This window comes from Sciurus vulgaris (assembly GCF_902686455.1).
Source record: "Sciurus vulgaris genome assembly, chromosome: 3".
Taxonomy (NCBI): Eukaryota; Metazoa; Chordata; class Mammalia; order Rodentia; family Sciuridae; genus Sciurus; species Sciurus vulgaris.
In genome coordinates, this window is record NC_136463.1 from 26042952 (window position 1) to 26065595 (window position 22644).

General features: G+C 42.9%; 1 protein-coding gene across 3 annotated transcripts; it reads right to left on the minus strand.

Moving 5' to 3' along the window:
• Nucleotides 1-2232: 2232 nt before the first annotated feature.
• On the minus strand, nucleotides 2233-13239 carry LOC306658580 (tubulin polyglutamylase TTLL6-like). 3 transcript variants are annotated; one of them, XM_079135719.1, is made up of 6 exons: nucleotides 13138-13239; nucleotides 6372-6587; nucleotides 5416-5453; nucleotides 4310-4428; nucleotides 4051-4181; nucleotides 2238-2578 (listed from the first exon to the last, which is right to left on the minus strand). In XM_079135719.1, exons 1-6 carry the CDS (start codon nucleotides 13206-13208, stop codon nucleotides 2575-2577), a joined length of 579 nt encoding a protein of 192 aa, XP_078991845.1. In that variant the 5' UTR covers nucleotides 13209-13239; the 3' UTR covers nucleotides 2238-2574. The 3 variants fall into 3 exon arrangements, 1 of the variants encoding a protein (XP_078991845.1); XR_013763091.1 differs by having other exon boundaries at nucleotides 2279-2543; nucleotides 5416-5456; XR_013763090.1 differs by having other exon boundaries at nucleotides 2233-2543; nucleotides 5416-6587.
• Between the last annotated feature and the right edge of the window lie 9405 nt (nucleotides 13240-22644).

The window sequence follows — 22644 nt, forward strand, 5'->3', positions numbered from 1 at the left end:
GTCCAGAGCCTAACTGATTAATTGCCCGAATGTTATCCCTTAACAAGGAGAGGAAAGTGTAATTTGAATATTACCATTCTGACTTCAGAACCCATGTTTGCTACCGCTTCATGTCCATAATCTCTTATTTCTGTTCTTTGTTCTGATCCCATCCTCAGCCTAGCTAGTGTCTTGTGTGTGTGTGATACTAGGAATTGAATTCAGGGGCGTTATATAACGAGCTACAGCCCCAACTCTTTATTTTGGGACAAGTTCTCACAAAGTTGCCCAGTATGACCTCAAACTTGTGATCCTCCTGCCTCAACCTTCTAAACATATAGTGTCTTTTATATGGAAGGACCTGATAATTATAAATGGAATTGAATGAAGAAACTGAAATCTAGAGAGATTGACTTTAGGAAAGTCATAGGGCTTGATGGATGAGAAATCTAAAATCTAGGTCTTACAAGTTCCTTAGACTGTTTTCTCAGGTTGCCTTGTTTATTTAAGGGAAATAAAAACAGCAGGGGCCAGGTGCGGTGGCCCACTCCTGTAATCCCAGCAGCTCTAGAGGCTGGGGCAAGAAGATCATGAGTTCAAAGCCAGTCTCAGCAACAGCAAAGCACTAAGCAACTCAGTGAGACCCTGTCTCTAATAAAATACAAAATAGGGCTGGGAATGTGGCTAACTGGTTGAATGCCCCTGAGTTCAATCCCTGATAACAAAAAAAAAAAACAGGGTACCAGTGGCACAACCCTGTAGTCCCAGTGACTCAGAAAGCTGAAGCAGGAGAATCGCAGACTCCAAGCCAGCCTCAGTAATTTAGTGAACCCTAGGCAATTTAAGGAGACTCTGTCTCAGAATAAAATATAAAAAAGGATAGAGATGTGGCTCAGTGGTAGAGCACCCGAGTTCAACCTCCAGTCCCCCCCCCCCCACAAAAAAAAAAAAAAAAAAAAGAGGAGGAGAAAGAGAAATAACTACCAACATCTAACTACTGTAAGCAACAAGGGTACACCTGTAATCTCAGTGACTTAGAAGGCTGAGTGAGACAAGAGGATTCCATGTTCGAGGCCAGCCTCAGCAATTTAGCAAGGGCCTAAGCAACTTTATGAGACTCTTTCTCAAAATACAAAAAAAAACTTAAAAGGGGCTAGAGATATAGCTCAGTGGTAAAATGTCCCTGAAAACCCACTACCCACAAAAAAAGGGTATGTGAGGGCTGGTGATGGTCATGTACACCTGTAATCTCAGCTACTTGGGAAGCTGAGGCAGGAGGTTCAGAAGTTGAAGTCCACTCTGGGCAAGACCCTGTCTCAAAAAAATATAAAGGGCTAGGGGTGTAGGTCAGTTGTAAAGTGCCCCTGGGATCTATCCCCAACATCAAAAAATTTTTAAAAGTGTGGTGATGCCTGTTGTGAAGAGGTCAAAATATATTCTCTGAAAATTCTTAAAGAATGGGTAGTTATGGATGAGAAATGGCACGAAGTGAAACAGAAAGTAAATTGTGTGATTTCAATACTTGTCAGAATTTCGCTTTTCCTGATTGCCTTGAACAGAATGTTCTTGGGTGAGAGCCCAGAAATCTCTGGCATTTCAGAAATCCTTTCTGAGCCTTACTCTATTCCATATCTCATTACAGGACCTCCACCATGGAAAAACAAAGAAGATCCCCCTACATCAGCTGTCTTGCTCGATCGTTGTCATTTCTCTCAGGTCATCTTTAATAGTGTGGAGAAGTTCTATGTCCCTGGAGGGGACATCACATGCTATTACACCTTCACCCAGCATTTCATCCCCCGTCGAAAGGACTGGATTGGTATCTTTAGAGTAAGTGTTTAATTACTACCAAGTAATTGGGAACTAGAGGTGAATCTTCTGTTACCTGAGATGTGACTCACTATATGTATAAGTACTTGTATATCATGTCTGGCTAATTTTAAAATCCTAAATTAAGTTCCCTAGTATTTCCCTATCACACTTCAATGTGCGCTGTGGAACTCAAATTAAAATTTTAATTACAAATTAAAATAACATGGGATCTGGGCGTAGTGGTGTACACCTGTAATCCCAGCAACTCAGGAGTCAGGCAGGAGGATTGCAAGTTCAAGACCATCCTCAGCAACTTAGTGAGGCCCTAAGCCACCTTGTCTTAAATTAAAAAATAAAAAGGACTGGGGTGTGACTTGATGGAACAGACAAGTGCACACTGGAGAGGAACACTCTGGCCCAGGCACATGGCAGCACCTCTGGTCAGGAAATTTGGTCTGACAAAGTCTAAGAGAGAAGACAGGCTCAGCTTCATCCCCACCTCCACCCTCCATTGACTCATTTCACATTCTATCCAGTGGAGCCAGAGCCCAAGGCTGCTAGGGGCAATAAATAAATAATCACAATAAAGAAGTACCTTTGAAATATAGAGCTGACAGATCATATCCTCCCCTGGTTTGATTTCTTTCACAGTCCGGGTAATGAATATACCTCTCCCTTGGCAACCTGAGTCTGGCTTACAAATGTATGTCTTATTTTTTCTTGATCTGCCGTACGTCTGCAAATCTCCCCAGCTACCAGGCAAGGAAGGAACGAGATACACCATTAGCTGGAGAGCAATGAAAAGGAAGGTCAGTTCCATATGAAACAAAAAAACTGAAGAGTAAAGCTATCTGATGTGACAAAGTCCTGGCATTGATATACAGATGCCCAGAGGCCAGCAGTGGGAGAGAGAGTAGAATCGACAAAGCGAAGGTGTGTGTGGGCTTCGGAGGGAATTCAGGCCTGGATTCAAGCCCAGGCAACATCACTTACCAGTTGGGAACCCTTTGCAAGGATGTGACCTCTCTGGGTCTACACTTCGTCATCTAGGCAAGGTGGATAATGAAACCTGTCTCGTGAAGTGGTTAGTTAACATGACATAATGCAGCCAAGTGATGATCTGCGCTACCCACACAAAGGTGGCTATGACCCAGGTAGTTTGGCATTCAGGATTTACTGGTAGGAGATTTGGAATTCTTGATCTGGCACAAGCCGTGACAAGTGATGTGACATTGAATCAGCTGGTCTCTTACCCTCTCTGGGCTTCAGTGTTTCATGTGATGCCGCCACTTCAGCCAGAGTATGGAGGGGCAAATAAAACCTTTGAATGTGCTTTTAAGACAGTGTATTCTGAAGAAAGAAACTAAATTAATGGGTAATATGCCTCAGTCTTGCTGTACTTCTTGTTTTGCATTTTAGCTCAAAGGAACCTTGTGATCCTTGGGAAAATCACTTAGCTACAATGTTCCTCAGTGGCCATGAAATCTGGAGGTCCTGTTAACTGGACGGCACACACATTTCCTCCTAAGTTGCTGCTAAGCCCTGGAAGTTGTTCCAGACAAGCCTAAGGAAAGGTTGGGAACCCTGGAGCTGCTGGTTTGAAGAAGTCTTGGGAGGAGAGGGGAGGGTGGGATTCCTTTGCTGCCCTTTCCATCTGAGCATAAAACAGATGGTGGCATTTCACACTACACCTGCCTTGTCTCAACCACTGGATTATATCCCTGCTTGTGCTCACGCCATCTCATGTTTCTCCATGACTTGGTGGTGGGGACCAGAGCATTTTACCTATCAGGAATGGAGGTCCACCTTTGAAATGGATAAAATGAGAGCAGAGAAGGGCAAGGATTGACTGCCCTGCATGCACTGCATGGGACAGAGGCCAGGCAGTCCTCCCTGCTCCTACCCTAAGTACTAACCACAATCCCACTATCTCCAGAGGAGCTCCTGGTCCTAAAATATTCAGAAACTGCACAGTTTAAATGGTTGGAAGGAGTTCAAGATCAACATCTTTCAGGGTCAGAACAAACTCTCATCCAACTTCAGGTACAGGCTCCAAGGCACCCGGCCTTAATGGTCATCTCATTTTATAGGCAGAGCCCTGTGTTTTCTCAACCTTGGGACACACCCTTTATCCTTTCTCTTCCTGAACAGTATGGAGATGGGAGATCTTATGTGAAGGGAAAGTAGCAGCCAGAGAATCAGGGCAAGAGGGAAATGTAAACAGGGAATGGGAGGAGAAGAAAATATGGGGTCACTCACTCAGCAGGAAGACACCAGGTCCTAGGGAAAAAGTGGAAATCTTTAGGGAACATCTTCAACATGCGGCTCATATTCCTGGCCAGCAAGTCCTTTCTGCAGATTTCACTCATCCCGGGAAAGTGATTGATTTTCTATGAGCGAAGCAATAATTCATGAACAATGAGTGGACATGGGAGTACTTTGAGATTCCCCTCAGGAGGCAGTGATTTAAAATGGGGGTCCCACTGGACAGATGTCACACATAAATTGAGGAAAATACCTGGTAGCTCTTCACGTCCATCACCCGCTCCAGTGATACCGAGTAGTCCGTCCAGTAGAGAGTCCAGTCGTCATTGTCACCTCCCTCTCGAAGGCCATACTGTTGGGCCACCCTACGCACTGCAATGGAGTTGAAGAAAGAAATGGCCTGTTAGCCCAGGAAGCAAAGGAGGAGCACAGGACGGGGAGGTTCCTTTTCTAGGTATTTCCAGATCAAGTACTGGAAAAGAGAGCCCAGTTCCTTAGGATTGTAAGTCATCTTGCCCTGTCTGGATGTACCACTACCAAGCAAGGAACATGGAGAGTTGAAAGTTGTTGAAGAACACAGTCGGTGCAACGATTGCCACAAAAGGCTATCTGGGGTGAATGTTTGACCCGCCCTGGCTTTCTCTTGCCAGGAAGCAGACCTCTGGCTTTCTCCTAAACACTAAGCCCTGAGTGTTCAGGGAATATAAACCAAGACTTAACATCAAGCAGAGCTAAGCTTAATTAGTGAGGTAAATTGGCAGGAAAAAAATTAGACAATGTATTTCAAAACCATATATACACTATCATATCTTTCTTTCCTGCCCCTATTAGTATTAATAGCTGGGAGCTAATTTCAACACAGGTCAAATGCCTTCCTTCCTAGGCCTAAGAAGGAAGAAGGGCCTGCAGTAACTAGGAGAGGACAAGAGCAGCCCAGGGCGTTAGAATTTAAACTCAAATACAGAGGCAACAACCCTGTGCTCTGTAGTACAAAGTAAGTCTGTAGGTCAGGGTTAGCCCAAAGACTGCGGGATCACAATTTATGTTCAAAAAACGGGGCTATCGACTGCAGTAACGGCTGCCTCTTCTACAATGAGATCCCCAGTCACTATATTTAAGCATTACAGGTAGCTGAAGGACATGCCATTGGGATCAAAACCCATAATTCTTGGAACGATATTTCCAACCCTCTCAATAGTTTGTGGATCAGGAAGAACCAAGGAATGGGATTTGAAGACACCCCTTTTCCTCCTCAAGAATATCCTCAACATCAATAGTGACATCAATAGTGATGCTTTTCATCCATGCAGCGGGGAATAGTAAGTCCCTGTTGCAGATCCTTTGAATTGAAATGCTCACCACTCTCATACCGGCAGCTGGATAGATTAATCACCAATCATCTGGAAAAGAGAAAAAGGAAAGCACAAGACAGAGACAGACTGCACCCAGAAACATCCTGTCCCAGATGGAGCTGCAAGAAGCCTAAGCTGAGCTGTCACACTAAGCCTGGTTCGACCATTCCCATCACTGAGGACATGAATGGGTACAGAGTGGCAGAAAATATGGAATCAGAGTGCAATTACTCTGTCCAAGTGGTACAAATTCTGTATTGCAATTATAGCTAGTTTTGCACGCAGCTTCATATTAACACCATGGTCTTAATCATTTTACTCCAGTGACCCACAGGGGACAGGAATTTAAAATATTTTTGGTCAAAATACTTGTCTCTCTCTTCATCTTCTCCTTAAGGGAAGCTGTCAGATTAATGTCCGAAAGACAAACTTTCGGACATTAATCAGTCTGAATGGAGCAAGACATGGCAAAATATTAAACAAGAACTGGAATCCACAAGCTACAGTCAGATCCTAATAAAATAACATGATTCTCTTATATTTAAAATGCACTAAATTCTCAGAACGAATAAGCACTTTCTTTTTTTCTTAATACCTTTATTTTATTTATTTTATGTGGTGCTGAGGATCAAACCCAGTGCCTCACACATGAGGCAAGAGCTCCATCACTGAACCACAACCCCACCCAAATAAGCACTTTCTTATACTTATGCAAGGAAATTTTCTCTCTCCACCCATTTTCCCAAAGGAATTCTAAATATAAATAGAATGAAAATCAGGACAAGGTGCAGTTTTACACATAATTTGATTCCATAAAACAGGCCATCTAAAGTGCCTTTTTTCTATGTGAACTGAAAGCAGAGTGATTTTGACATTTTCCTTTACTCTATCAGGTCCCCTTCCCTTCAGGTCCTTCCTGTTCTTACCAACATGGATCCCCTTTCCCCATCTTTCAATCCTAACCTCTTTTTCTTCCTCTTTTTCTTGCTTTGCTGATGGGCATCCTGGAGCCTCTTTTGTGTGTTCTCTCTCACAAAAGCCAGGGTGATGATTTCTTTTAGATCTTCCATGGGACTGTCCTCCCTCTCTTCGGAGTCTGCTCCTTCCTCACCTTCAGAAGTCAGGCACTGTAGCATCTTCCTGGCTTGGAAGGAGGCTCTAGGGAAATACCAGCTCCCCCTGGACAAAGAGCAAAAGGGAACGTACTTACACAGACCCACCTGCAGGGGGACCCCCCTCCCTAGCACATGTGGGTGATGAACTAGAATTCCAAGACCAAAGGCAACAGGTGGTAGTTTACAAAATGCTGCCCACCCACCTCCACAGTTGGTGCAAGCTCTGGGAAGGAGTTGATTTCACCTTTTGCCATTGACTATGTCCTTGGAGACTTAACCCAGCCAACCCTAGCTTGGTCTTTGCCTCTGGGGTTTTCTGGAGCAGGCTGAGATGCTATGCATGGCACTACTTGGTAAACAATCTTATTATTAAAGTGAGTGAGTATCTGGAGACAGCTTCAGAACTAAGCCCTGAAGCCTTCCTAGCTGAGGGAGCTTGTCCCCTGAGGGTGCAGTGGAGGTGCATTTAAGTCTGTTAACTCTTTTCAGGGTTACATCAACTCCCCACATAGTAATCTTCAGGCCTGAAAATAAAGGCAACGATCACTCATGGACTACAGGGCTAATTGTAGCTGACTGTAAGAGTCAAGCCCAAGGTTCAAATGCAGACCTTCAAGTACACCAACCACAGAAAAGTCTATGACATCCCCCTCACCATCCACTCCAAATTAAAATAACACCAAAGCATAAAACACATAAAGGAAGTACAGCAAAGTTCTCATCCTCCTTAACCGCATGAGATATCTTTGATGTTTGCTTGAATTTTCAAATATCACATTTTTAAAAGTGGACTTTAATGTTCCTGCTTCACTACTCCTTAGGAATGTACTTAGTTTTCTTTCGGGTAACCCAGATATGCCAGGCCCAATTACCGTGAATTCCCTTACATCCAAGGCTCCTGTGGCCATAAGTCCATGTTTCCAGTGCTTTTCCTTCCTCTTTTAATTCCTAAAATCCTGCCAAGCTCCTCACCGTTTTAGCCCTCTCTTTTGATACCCAGTTATTTTGCTATTTACTATCTGTTCCTCCCTCACACACTCTTTGGAATTCAAAAATATATATTTATTATATCATATTATTATTGAAATAACATTAAAGGAGACTTTTTAAACGGGGTAGGGTGAACTGGGAATATAGTTCAGTAGTAGAGCACTTGCCTAGCATGCTGAAGGCCCTGGGTTCAACAATCCCCAGCACTGCAAACAAACATTTTAGAAATGGGGCATAGCAACTTTGACTCATCTGTGCCTTCTTTTATTCTTAACTTCTGAGCATAATTATTCTATTCATTTAAAAAGATTTTTTTAGTTGTAGATGGACACAATACCTTATTTTATTTTTTTTATGTGGTGCTATGGATCGAACCCAGGGCCCCATGCATGCCAGGTGAGCGCCCCACCACTGAGCCATAACCCCAGCCCTATAGTCAATTTTGCATCTGCCTTTTGCCCACATATCATACTGTAAACATCCTTCTAGTGGTGGCAAAGTTTGCAGGTTCCTAGTTTTTAACAGTTATGCAATATTCCATAGAAGAAATGTGCCTAAATTTAACCAACATTGCCTTATTGTTGGAAATGTTAGTTGCTTGTAATTTCTAATCTTATGTAAATAACTCTAAAATACACATTTTCAAGATGGTTTTGATGGTGCGAGTCTGTAGTCCCATCTACTAGGGTGGCTAAGGCACGAGAATTACTTGAGCCCAGAAGTTCAAGACTAGCCTGGGCAAAATAATAAGATGTCAAGGGAAACAACAAACAAACAAACAAAACACATACTTTTACAGAGAATCTTTTACTCTTTGAGATTGTTTTCTTAAATTAATAACCAGAGATTATATTACTAACAAACAGGAAAATTATGTAGCTTCTGGTATAAATATATTTTTTTTTCTTTTTTACCATGTTGTTTCCAAGAGGGATTTCAACAATTTTTTTCTAACTATTACCAACAACATGCAATTATAGCAGGCTCAACAGAGGTACAAAATCTCTTGGGAATCACCTCCCCTCTGTACTTAAACTTGCTAATTCTAGACAATTCTTAGACCCTACCACCATGTCTTTAAAATTATACATCCTTCTACCTCCTTGTGCCCTTTTCCCACAGTTAATTTGGTGTCAGGGTGGGAGCTCTAACTAGGAAGGCTACCCATGAATAATTTAACAATAAACCCTAATGTTGGGAAAGTTCTTTGGGCTCTGCAAACAATTTTCATATGCATGCTCTCGTTGAATGCTTACAATCGCCCCTGGGAGAAAGACAGGCAGAATTACTACATGTACCAAGGATTGCCACTTATTTTCTCTCTCTCACTGTCATTTGTACTCAAGTCCCTGTATGGTGACAGCAGAGTAGGGGAAGAAAGAGTTGTACTCTGGGCAACTGACAGATAAAACCTGAGCCTTGTAAGTCAGATTTCCTCAATGACAGGGTATATTTTGGCAAAGTTCAAGAGAATTAAAGAACATGAATCTTGACCTTGGGCTGCTCCTTCCTTGCAGGTAAACGGCCAGCTCCACTCCCCTAGACTTCCACAACGGCTCCTGTTTACCAAGCCCTCAAGGAGGAGTGGCTCGTTTACCTAAAGGTTAATGTTAACTTGGGGAGAAACTGACCCTGAATTTGACCTCTAGAGTCGGAAGGTATCTTTGCCCTTTTTCAAATCCTTACCCAAGTGGTCAGAACAAGTCATGGCTGCTTATATTTGTCTGCCTAAAAGAGAAAAATAACCAAACAAACAAACAAAAAGGTCAAATGACTTGTCCTTGTGTGAGAAGGGCTCAGGCCCACAGAGCAAGAAACTAAGCCCATGTACTTTGGAGGAACAGGTTCACCATGGCATTCTTGCCTACATTCCCCTGTATTCTAGGCTGCTTATGACACAAGTGCCACCTGGGTGGCACCTGAGACAGGTGCAAGATGGCAAACAACAGTTCTTGCCACATGTGATTATTTTTTACTTTGTCTTTCTCCCTCCCTTTCACTCTCCCTAGATTTCTCCTCCCTGATTTAATTTCTACGGCTGAAAACTGCTAGCTTCCCTCCAAAGGCTCCTGAAAGAATATCTCATTCAAAGGTTGCCTGCTGGAGACTTTCATCCTGAACCTAGCCTGCAGACGCATTCACTTGGCCCAGCAGTATGTTGTTATTGCTATAGTTGATAGACGTAGTTGCCAAGCTGGGCATGTCTGGAATTTAGAACACATGTCTATCTGACTCCACAGCCTGTCTCTCCGCTACACTCTGCTGTCTTTTCCTCTCCAATGATCACCCATAATGTTGTATCATAAAGTAACTGATTTCCCTGCTCCCAGATACAGTCTTGGTGACTTTAGCCCCTTAAAATCAAATGTTTCAGTCTGGTGGTAGAGCTCAGCAGTAGAACACTTATCTAGCGTGCATGAGGCCCTAGGTTCAATCCCCAACACTACCAAAAATAAATAAATAAATTGTCCCTACATCCCTTAAAGCCACTCCTTCTAAATTTCCACCTCCAATGAGGGGTTTAGATTTGTCAGAACTTGGGAACAGCTCTGCCGTGCTGCTTTGTATTCATTTTCACTCTTTCTTTCCTTCTTTTCACCAATATCCACATTATACCAGGGCTCTTATTGGGGGTGTAATTAGAACATTTTCTAAGATATTATGGAATTCCTGAATATTAGATCTTGAAGGGACTTTGAAGAATGTCTAGTTCAACCCATTTACAGGGCTGGGGAGATAACTCAGTTGGTAGAGTGCTTGCCTGTAAGCATAAGGCCCTGGGTTCAATCCCCAGCACCAAAAAAAAAAAAAAAAACAAAAAACAAAACAAACAAAAAAAAAAACATTCACTTTTTAGAGGAGGTTTTGAAATTTCCCCCATCTGCCTATACTGCCACCAGTCTGGACTAGGAAAGGGCATGTACACAGAGCTCGAGAGCAAGTTATTGGAGCCAGGAGCAACACCTCTGCTTCCTACCCTGCCTAATTATCTTCTCATTGTGCTAGGACACTGCTAGGCATGATGGCACATGCCTGTAATTTCAATGGATCAAGAGGCTGAGGCAGGAGGATTGTAAGTGCAAAGCCAGCCTTAGCAACTTAGCAAGGTCCTAAGTAATTTAACCAGAACCTATCTCAAAAAAATAAGGGGAGGGGCTTGGGATGTGGCTCATGGTTAAGCCCCCCCTGGGTTCAATCCCAGGTTTAAAAAAATAATAATGTACAAGGACAGCAGGCAAAGTGGACTAAGTACTTTTGGAGAGTTTGAAAAGAAAGACTAAGAGCTTTGCTATCAATGTAACAAACAAAACACAGTAAATAGCATGTTCAGTTTTCCCTTTTTGTTTTTCTTTCTTTTCCCATTGCACACCCTTGGTACGGGGAATTGAACCCAAGAGTGTGTTGCCCCTGGATTACATCAACCATCACTTCTTATTTTTTATTTTGTGACCGGGTGTTGCTAAGGTGCCCAGGCTGGCCCACTTTTCTTAATGATGCAAGAAGCATTCAGTTCACCTTTCCAAACAGGATAGTTAGGCAGTGAAAAAACACTGATGTTTCCTTCCTTTTACGTATGGGTTTGATCTTGAGATCTTCCAAACCAGAGGCTGTCAACTTCATTCCTAGTTGGGGAGCAGGAAAATACCCTTCATTGGCCACCAGGGGGAGAAATTGAGCACTGGGATGGTCCCAGACAAACTTGCTGCAGATTATTTGGAAAAAACCCAGAGTCCATGTCTGGTTTCCACTCCTGAAGGACTATACTTGTTGACTACTCTTGTTTTCCCTGGGAAAATGTTCAGTGCTTTCTTCTGCCAAGACTGAATGCATAGAGGTGTCTGTTAAATGAGAGGAAAGAATAATTTTGTGGGTGATTAAAATAAGAACAATAGGAAGCCTGGTAGTGGTGCACGCCTGTGATCTCAGAAAGCTAAGGCAGGAGGATCACAAATTCAAGGCCAGCCTCAGCACTTAGGGAGACCCTAAGCAACTTAGTAAGACCCTGTCTCAAAATAAAAGTTAAAAAGAGCTGGGGATGTACTCAGTGGTAGAGTGCCCCTGAGTCCAATCCCCAGCACTTGGAGAGGAGAAGAAAGAAAAGAATGATAGGGGAACATGTTTTAAAGGTGAGTCAAATTCTTTCATTCCTTCCCCTACAGCCTAAACTTTTCTTCCAGTTTGTAGGAATGTATAGTACTGAAGGACTCTCCTCTTTTGTCTGCCCTTGACTTCCTTCTCTTTTCCCAAATAATAGGTTTTCCTTCCCACACCCCTTCTCACGTTTTGGCTCTTGTTTCCATATTAGAAGGATCCATCTGAAGCCTCTAGTGACCAGCTCTTGGAAATGCTGAATAGAGTGGAGACAAAACAATGCGGAGGAGAGACCTCTGGATCTAGTTTTCAGCCTTGTCCTGCGGACTCAGTACGGCATAGGAGCCAAGTTATTATTTCCTCTCTTCATTCCCTATCTTCTTGTGCTTACAGGACCCCCAAGAGGTTAAAAACTTCCCATTCAGGACAGTAGTTTGAGCTTTGATCCAGAGAGGATAAAATAAAATGCCTCTTGTGGCCTCTTTGCTTTTCCTTTTAGTCACCCCTTGAATTTAGCAAAATATAAACTAACAACAAAGGGATGGGGAGCCCAATTGCTCAAGGGCTTTGCCAATAGAAATCCTGAGGATGACAGGCCACAGTCACTGGGAAAGATAAAGTCTTGCAAACTCAGATGCCATCTTTTATTCTGATAGAAATTTAGGAATTCTGCAAGATTGGAAGATTCAGTTTTCAGTTAGGCTCATGTCCGGTCATTTTCTCCAAAATATTTAAGGCAATACTAGCAAAAACAGACAGATTTCCAGAATGATGGCTGTGGGTAATTTACCCTCTTCATACCTCAGTTTCCTTGTAAATAAAATGAGGAAAATAAGTCATGTCACGGGATTGTTCTAAAGACTTGAGTTAACATTTCTAATGCGCTTACAGCAGAGCTTGGTTCAAAATGTGCGCCATATCATAAAAATGAAAATACGATGGTAGGATCGGGATAAATATTAAATCATTTTCTGGAGCACATGGCACAGTGCTTAATAAACGTTAACCCCCTTCCCATTTCAACCCCAAATATAAGTGATATTTTTTTTCCCTAGGGCTCAAACCCCAGAGAAGAAGAGTATTCCCTCAGAAGGGGTGAGAAATAACAAATGGAGGTGAAAGAAAGAGAGGCAGGAAAGGAGGAAGGAGCATCCGGACATGAAAAATGCGAAGGCCAACGAAGAAAAGTGATGAAGAGAAGGACTTCATCATGACTTTCTTCATGATGGTGAAGAAAGAAGCGAAAGGCTGTTTGAGTCCCAGGGATCGTTGGTATCTAAGGGACAGTTCCCTGGTGGCACCGAGTTTAGGAAATCGGGGGAAGCTGGAAGTGAGCGTTAACAGCAGGGACTGAGAAAAGACAGAGCTGCGGAGCTGAAAGGCGGTGAGGGTGAGCGGCTGGTAGAGGCGTAGCCCTGGGGAACTGGGTCTCGGATGGGATAAGGGGTCGTGTCGAGTTAGGTTTTCGGTGTTGGGAAGGCATTAAGAGGCCGAGGTTTGGGGCCAGCACCGGACTTTGGGGCGCCTCTTACCCGCGATTCCTTCTACCCGGTCTTGACCGAGCTCTACGGCCCCCGGGAGGAGTAGAGAGACACGCTCCCATTGGCTACCAGACAACCCCAAATCCAGCCCGCCAGCCTCCTAACTCCCGGTCCGCCCGCCCCTCATATCTACATACAGGACCTCTCAGGCCTTCGATTGGGCCCCTGCAGTAGGGGCCACGGCCCCTCCCTCCCGAATCTAATTAACCGTCCCAGAGCTTGGTAGAGGGAAGCGCCGAGGTTGTCCCGGGAGACGCTGGGGACGCACCGGCTCCCTACTGCAGCTGGGCGCCACTACCCCTCTTCCTCCGCCGGGCTCCTCCCCTCGCCCTCGCCCCCTCAGCGAGCCGAGTTCCCGCGGAGGTTCGCCCTGGCCCGCGCCTTCGGAGCGCAGTGCACAGGCGCTGTCAGAAAGGCTAGCCCGAGTTCCAGTTGCACCCTCCCCTGGGAGGGAAGGACTTGAACATAGGTCTCCAAAGACGAAACCAGAACTCAAGTCAGGATCGCAGGCATATTTTGTTATGTAACCTTGGGTAGTCCACATTGCCTCTCTGAGGCTTAGCTTCTTTCAATGTAAAATGGGTATTGCAAATCAGTAATGTACCGCTCAGACTTCCCGAATCATGACATCCAATTGACTAGTCGAAGAGTGCCACCCAGACCGGGGTCCGGGGTCTCGACTTCTCCCAACAACCATTTGACTGTTCTCAGTGACTGGATTCAAATAATTGCAGTTTTATCTCCATTCCTCCTATCTCGCCTTATGGCTGCCTGCAAAGGATTAGCAGGCAGAGAAGAACTCTTCCTGCCTGGATTAATTCAGGATTTGGTGAAAGATCAAAGGGTCGACTTTAAATAGATGAACTATAGGTTTTTTTAGACAACGATTTCTTGTTGTCAATATCCTTATTTCTTCAGCCTTGGGATGTGTTCAGGGTTTGATGCAATGTCACAGAAATGCAGTCACTTTGTGGGAAAGGGTTAGTTTCATGGATCATCCTCTCTGCTGAAAATAGAGCCTTTGCCGATCTCTTGAGGGGAAACATGAGGAGGAAGAGCGACAGTACCTCCTCAGAAAAACTACATCCAAAGTTCGAAGAGAAGAGGCAGAAGCCACATCTCTTTTGGGGTTAATCCAGGAGACTTCCTGGAGGATCTGAGCGGACTCATTGGGAGCATTGTGCCCATGTGTGTCTGGGACTTCATGCTGTGCTATGACGAAATATGGGGGAAATGGCAGGTGAAGGGACTTAAAAAATCAAAAACAAAAACTTGCCTAGCATGGTGGTACATGCCTGTAATCCCAGGTACTGGCAAGGTTGAGGCAGGAGAATCATACTTTTTAACCACCTGGGAAACTCAAAACGGGAGGGAAAAAAAAAAAAAAAAGGACTGGGGTATAGCAGTGTAGCTCCAGGGTTAGAGCACCCATAGGTTCAATCCCCAGTACTGCAAAATTAAACTAATAAAGGTTGTATAAATATTACTTGAAAGTGAAAACATTGATCTGCTGCAGATGCAGAAAGAATCCTATGTTAATTCCCCTAGCTAAATAAAGCCCCTGTCACAACCCTCCATGAGGGAGGTTCTCTCTCAGGAAGACTTTCTCCTTGGACACTCTTAAAAAATCCTGTCGACAGCCTCATCAGAACCTTCCATCCTCTGAAGCCCTAAAACACCCCCCCCCCCAATAAAGCTGGTATATAAGACTTTATTCCCATTTGTTTGGAGAGTTACTGTACTACTGAGTGCCCTGTATGCATATGAATGTTGTCAGCATATGAACCTAAATTGGTACATAAGTTCCTTCCAGCACAGGAAACTGTCCCTTGATCTGCTAATCTGCAGGAGCTGGAGGCTAGAGGCAAAGGTGTAGCTTAGCCCCATGGATACTGGAAGCCTTTGACATGAAGCTTATATTCACCCTGGAATGAATAGAGAAGCCCAAGGTGGAATCAGCAGCCCATCTACTATTCCCAGAAACCTCTCTGCCATATATTCCTCTTCCCTCTATCCTGCAGGTGGCCCAGGCTGTACTGCCCCTCCCCCTCTCCAGGGCCCTAAGGGCCCAGGTGACCACCATCAACTGGTCCCCCAGCAGATGCTTCCTTAAGACCAACCGTCCTAACTCTGTTCCCCTCCCCCACCCCACCTTTTCCTCTCCCCAGTGTCCTACCAATCTGCTCCACCAGACTTGGGTTTCTCCTCCCTCAGGAGTACTATTGTGATGGAAATGAGGGAGAGGATGCATAAGGGAGCAGCAAAGATTACAGCTTCCTGAGAGTTTCCATTAAAACCCCTGACAACTGGTTATTTATGAGAGCTGGCTGCAACGGGAGCTAATAGGCCAGATCCTGGCACTGCTGTCCTTTCAGGGGTGATGACAGGAGCCAACAGTCCTATCAAAGCAAAGTCTAGGTATATGTGCCAGGGATGGTTAAAGAAAGGGAGTGGGAATGAGGTAAGGATAGTAAAGAGAAGTTTTGCATGCAACAGATTTTTTTTTCCCTTCAAGTCTGCAATGCATGAGGAATGTGGCAGAAATATGTACAGAATACTTACAGACGCCTACCTCAACTCCAGTATTTCTCTTGCTTTCAGAGGAGGAAACCAAGGCCTAGAGAATTAGTTGACCGGTCCACGATCTTATAGTAGGTTCACAGAGTCCACTATTCCTTTCTCTACACTCTTACTAGTGATATTAGTGTAATAGAAGTAGAAATTACTAGCCAGTTGCAGTATGGCATATCTGTAATCCCAGCTACTCCAGAGGCTGAGGCAGGAAGGTTGCAAGTTCAAGGTCAGCTTGGGCAACTTAGTGAGAGCCTGTTTTAAAAGAAAAAGTAAAAAGGGGACTAGGGGTCAAGGCCTGCTGGCAGACAAACAGACGCTGGCATTCTTCCCCTGCCTGGGAACAGGTCTGCATGACTGGCCGCTAAACACAGAGGCCCCTTTGAACTCAAGATGCCTGTCAGGTAGAGAAGCTTGGCACTTCGGGGATTGACTAAAAAACTGCTTCACTTTGGACCAACTATACAACTCTTACTCCACAGTAAATTGGAGGGCAGGGCAGACATCCAGTGCAAATGCCTTCTGCCAGAGCAGCAGGACTAAGAAGAATGAGATTCTAGTCACCTCTGAGGGCAGCATCTGAGGCTGGCCAGAAGCCTGGGCAACCCACCATCCCAATACATGGGGTTTCCTCTGCCTGCGACAGACCTGTCCTGATCCACTAGGGGCCTGCCAACCCAAGCTTCTCCAGCTCCCAATAGCCACCCACATTACCTTCAAGTTTTGTTGCCAGACTAGCTTTGAACTTGTGATCTTCCTGCCTCAGCCTCCCACGTAGCTGGTATTACAGGCTTGTTTCACTGCGTGTGTCTATGTCTGAGTTTTTACCAGTGAGTTAGCCCCTCTTGCTTGAAGCATCATGCATGCAACAATGTTCTCTAGAAGTTTGTAAGAAAAGATTCTCAGCCCTTCCCTAGACCTGTTAAATCAAAATCTGCGTCTTAACAAGATTCCTAGACTCCCACAAGATTCACATATGCATTACCCTCTGAGAAGCACTGTTTCCCCACAGGTAGAGGACAGTAGTTCCTGAACCCTAGCAAGCATTAGAATTCCCTAGAGATTGGTTGGTACCTTCCTTTGCCCCAGGTCTGACTCAGTGGGCATAGGATATATTCCATGTATTTGCATATTTAAAAGCTCCCATGGTGATCAGACCCCCTGGTCTGTGGACTGCATTTCTGATCAGGGGAACTAGTGAAATATGCAGATGAGTCTTGGATTTAGACCATTCATTAGTCCTCAAAGCTGGCCGCAAATGGAAATCACTGGAGGAGTTAGAAAAGAATGCCCATGCCTGCTTTAAATATATGGCTGTGGCCTGGATTTAGAAATTTATACAATTTCACCAAGGATTTGAGATGTGCTGCTAAGAATTAAAAACACTGATTTAGGGTGAACTCATTAAAAACCTGGTTTTGCATATCAGAGAAAACATTCGGTCTTTTGGTTTTTGGGGTTTGGTTTATTTCACTTAGCATGATATTCCCTAACTCCATTTGTTTACCAGCAAATGCCAGAATTTCATTCTTCTTTAAAGCTGAGTAATATTCCCCTCGTATTACAACTAATTACAACAAATAAAATTCTAAAAATAAAAAAATAAATGAATAAAAATCTTTTAAAAAATATGTGTGTGTGTGTGTGTGTGTGTGTGTGTGTGTGTGTGTGTATACATATACACACTATATATGCTGGGCACAGTGGTGCAGGTCTGTAATTCCAGCAATTTGGGAGACGGAGGCAGGAGGATCACCAGTTTGAGACCAGCCTTGGCCATTTAGCAAGACCCTGTCTCAAAATAAAAGACAAAAAGGATTGAGATGTAGCTCAGTGGTCAATCCCCAGTACCAAAAGAAGAAAAAGAAGAGAAATAGAAATTGCTGAACAACACCTCTCTTGAGCTCTCCACCCTTTGACGTTTAGCTATGTCTAATGGGACTGAAAAAAAGAATCTCTGGAAATGGGGGGCTGTTCGGCCATGAGCATTTCAGGCTTCTGTCTTTCTCTTGCCTGTCTTCATCCTTCCTCACCTTCTAGGGAAACAGCTTTTCCTAAAAGTAACTGTTCATCTGGTTTTTTGCTTTTTAATATTTTTTAGTTGTAGATGGACACATATCTTTCTTTATTTTTATGTGGTGCTGAGGATGGAACCCAGTGCCTCACATATTCAAGGCAAGCGCTCTACCACTGAGCTACATCCCCAGTCCTTCATGGATGTTTTACTGCATCCTTTTCTTAGTATGGGTGGCACCTATAAACAAGTCCCATAGAAAGTGCCTCCACCACAAGTGAAATAACAGGCATATTCCCTGAGCCCATCCTATGTGCCACAGGAGACATACAAACCCATCACTAACACACTATATGGAAGAAAAGGAGGTGGGTGCAGTGGCACATACCTGTAATCCCTGTGACTCAGGAGGCTGAGGCAGGAGGATCAAAGTTCAAGGCCAATGAAGGAACTTCGGATTGTACAGAGGGAGTGAAGGGGGGGGTGGGGTAGGTGGGGATGGGAAGAACGGTAGAGTCAGGTAGACATTATTACCCTATATACATGTGTGAAATTTTTTTTTTTTTTTTTTTTTTACTATTTATCACTGTCAAAAAAAAAAAAAAAAGATAATAAAAAAAAAAAGTTAAAAAAAAAAGAAAGTTCAAGGCCAGCCTTGGCAAATTAGTGAGACCTAGTCTCAAAATAAAAAATAATAATAATAAATAGAAAGAACTGGGGATGTAGCTCAGTGGTAGAGTGCTCCTGGGTTCAATTTCTAGTATCACAAAATTAATAAATAGATAATTTTTAAAAATAAACAAAAGGTCCCTCCACAAAACTGCCCTTTTATTTTTCTTCAAACTGCTTCAGACATCCATTTTCCACTAACACTTATTTTTGGTGGCCACACTGTATATGCATGTCATGGGTATGTAATATGTAGCATGAAGTCTACTTATTTATACATTGATATCATTTCATCTGATAATACTAGTAATATGTAGTCAAATCCAAACTTATAAAGCGGTTAAATACCTTCAGAATCTTTGCATTTTAATGATCCTGGGTTCAATCACCAGCTCTCCACAAAAAAAAAAAAAAAAAAGATTCTGTTGTTTAATGAACAACTTAAATACTTAATGGCTAGAGAATAGGGAAATAAATCATGGTAGAGTCATAACAAAATAGAAACCAGTAAATATGAGGTTTTACAGCAATATGAAAAAGTTTTTTACTTAATAGTGTGAAAAAAGTTTTGTAAAGGTTACAATTATGTCAAACATTTACATGCAAATAAAAAAATATTAGAAGAAATGCTAAGAGAGAATTTTCCAAAAGGGGTAGTGGAGAGAAGGGGGGAGGGGAGAGAGAGAGAGAGTCACAATGCTCTCATAAAGATTTTTTAAAATGAATGTGTATAAAGATTTTATTTGATTCATTCAAATAAGGGAAAAATTCAGATGGTCAGATGGTTCAAAAAGAAGTCAAGAAGCACAAAATTTGAGAAAAAGAATATTGAAAGGAATTGCAAATAGAGGCAAAACTGTTTTCTCCAGAAGGGAGAGAGGACAACTAAGCTTCCATCAGACCAGACAGAATTTGCTTCTCTATTAATTATCTACAATTTACAGAGTTATAAAATAACCCCCATAGTATCAACTGGAATCAGCTAATTCAAGGAAAGCTGTCCCTATAGACAAATTTTCTCTACAAAGGACTTGAAAATATTGGTGGAGTTTTTTTTGTATCAGTTTATTATTTGATATAATTTTTTGAAAAAACAAAACTATGCCAAATTTTTAAAAGGACTTTTGAAAAGTGCCTTTATATGTTAGCACTCTCAGGTGGGAACTATAGCTAAGTGATAGAGCACTTGCCTAGCATGTGCAAGGCCCCTACCACCACAAAAAGGGGGGAAAAATTCAGTAAATATTAGCAATTTCTAAAACATTTAATAGGTGATTTGGTTTGCCCACACATTTTAGAAACATGGTAAATGTGAGGTTCACCTGACCCCCTGTTTTCTCCTGAAGTTTATAAAACACTATACCTGGCCTGCATACATGTAAAATCCCCGTCATATCTCAGTCTAATTAGTAGTTTCCTTCTTCTCATTGATCCTCAGTTCTCTTCTTTCTCAGATTTAAACATTGAAACAATCTGCACTTTGGAAGGACTAGGAGGTTACAGAGATGACAAGTTTCAGGGAGGAAATACCTCTCACCCTCTTTTTCCATGGAGTTGAAAGTCCAAAAGCCAGTGTCATTGTCCCTAGACAGAGTTGGGCAGGGCTCATGCTGCAAGAAGTTGCACCTTGGGTACCTTTTTTCCCCCTCAGGCTTGCCTACTTCTCCTCCTCCTTCCCAGAATCCATGCCTCTGTTACCAGATACTCTAGATCTGCACTAGGAGGACACTTGTCCACAGCCATTTCAATTTAAGTTATATGACAATTCAGTTCCTCAGTCTCACTAGCCACATTTCAAATGCTCAATAGCCATATATGGTTAGTGGCTACTGGATCAGGAGGTGCAGATATCAATAACTACCACCATTGTAGAGAATTCTCCCAGATAGCACTGCTGTGCATAATGGCTCATTCCCTCTAGCTTGAATTTTTCTCCCATCCCTTTTTCTGATTGCCAAGCTTCTTATTCAAGTAAATCCATTATCAAATCTTTTAACAAAGATTCTCTTTGATCAAGCTTTAGCTAGGTTCCTCTAAAGACCCTCTTCAAAGTTGGCCTTGACTTTGGGTTTCCATGTCTGTTCTTAGGAGTACAGTTTTAGTAGGAATCCTAAGGTAGTGTAGAGAGAACGCCTTACCCTTTTGAAAAATTGTTTGTACTAAATTTTTATTTGTTCTAATTAGTTATACACAACAGTAGAATACATTTATGTGTTTTGATAAATCATACATAAATGGAATATAATTTCTCATTTTTCTGATTGTACATGTTGTAGGATCACATTGGAAATGCAGTCATATATGTACATGAGGTAATAATGTCTATTTCACTCTGCTATCCTTCCTACACCCATACCCCTTCCCCTCTCTTCACTCCCCTCTACCTAAAGTAACTCTTTCCCCTCCCTTCATTGTGAATTTGCATTCGCATATCAGAGAAAACATCTGGTCTTTGTTTTTTTGGGTTTTGCTTATTTCACTTAGCATGATATTCTTCAACTCCATCTATTTATCAGCAGATGCCATAATTTCATTCTTCTTTAAAGCTGAGTAATATTCCATTTTCTTTATCCTTCTGTTGAACATCATCTGTTGAAGGGCACCTAGGTTGGTTCCATAGTTTAGATATTGTGAGTTGAGCTGCTACAAACATTGATGTGGTTGCATCACTGTAGTATGCTGATTTTAAGCCCTTTGGGTATAAACCAAGGAGTGGGATAGCTGGGTCACATGGTGGGAGAACCTCTTACCCTTGATATCTGATTACCCTCAACATCTGATCAAATTCCTCCTCTTCTACTCCTGAGATATCATTCCCTGGCCTGGTGTCCCTTCATCAAGAATCCTGTGTTAGTTTAGCAAGAATTCCCATACTCTGTTTGTTTGCTTTTTGATACTGGAGATTGGACCCAGGGGTGCTTTACCGCTGAGCTACATCTCTAGCCTTTTTCATTTTTTTATTTTGAGACAGGGTCTGGCTAAATTGCGAGGCTGGACTTGAACTTGCAATCCTCTTGCCTCAGCCTCTCAAATTGCACCACAACTTCCCTACTCTTGGTATCTCCTCTTGGTAATTTTATGAGTGTGCGCCTGCTGGGCTGGAACTCAGGGCTTCACACATTCTAGGCAAGTGTTCTGGCACATATCTATACTCCCAGCCTCTCTTAGTACTTTTCTGTCCACAGACCCTCACCACCACTTTGTCCCTATTGCAACACTCCAAAATAAAGTCTTTCTTACTTTTTTTTTTAAACTAGGGATTGAATACAATAAGGATAAGTGGAAATTCATAGTCAACAAGCAGAGTGAGGGACAAAGGGTGGGATTTCTTTTTTTTTTTTTTTTTTTTTTCGGTACGGGGGATCGAGCTCAGGGCCTTGTGCTTGCGAAGCAAGCACTCTACCAGCTGAACTATCTCCCCAGCCCAATGGGTGGAATTTCTAAGAGGAGACATTGTGATATCGTGGTGAGATTTTTTTTTTTTGGTATCAGGGATTAAACCCATGGGCACTTAACCCCTGAGCCACATCCCAGCCCTTTTTAATATTTTATTAGTAGACGGGATCTCCCTGAGTTGCTTAGGGCTTCGCTAAATTGCTGAGACTGGGTTTAAACTCGCCATCCTCTGGCCTCAGGCTCCGGAGTTGCTGGGATTACAGGCGTGCTCCACCAGGTCTGCAGGGAGACTCTTGCTAAACCCAAGTTAACAGGATTCCTGTTGAAGGAAGGCCAGGGAGACCAAATGTCAAGCTGATACGCATGTCACATAAGGAATTTATTGCTGACTTTATTTATTATGGTACTGGGGAACTGAACGCAACGCGTCATGAATACTAAACAAGGTGCTACCACTAAGCTACATCCCCAGCCCTGCTAAGTTTGTTCTAATTAAAGAAAGAGCACTACCTTAGAGAATAATTTGTTCATAGAAAGGGAATGATAAAATACAGAAATCAGGAGACTCAGGAATTTTGCATGATTAAATGCCAGTCTCATCTATAGGACTCTTGGTAAAGTATTACATGGCAGGAGGAAAATTGAAAATGAAAATGACCTCTCAATGGCCCTTCAAAGGTATGAAGCTTTCTCAGCCAAGACTGAAAGAACTAAAGTTAAAAAAAAAAAATTAAAATAAAAAAAAAGTAAATAAAACAGTTCGTTCTAGGGAATGAAGTAGGCCCCTTGGGGGGGAGACAATACTGCGGCTACCCAGGAAAGTCCGAGGGGCAACAACTACAACTACA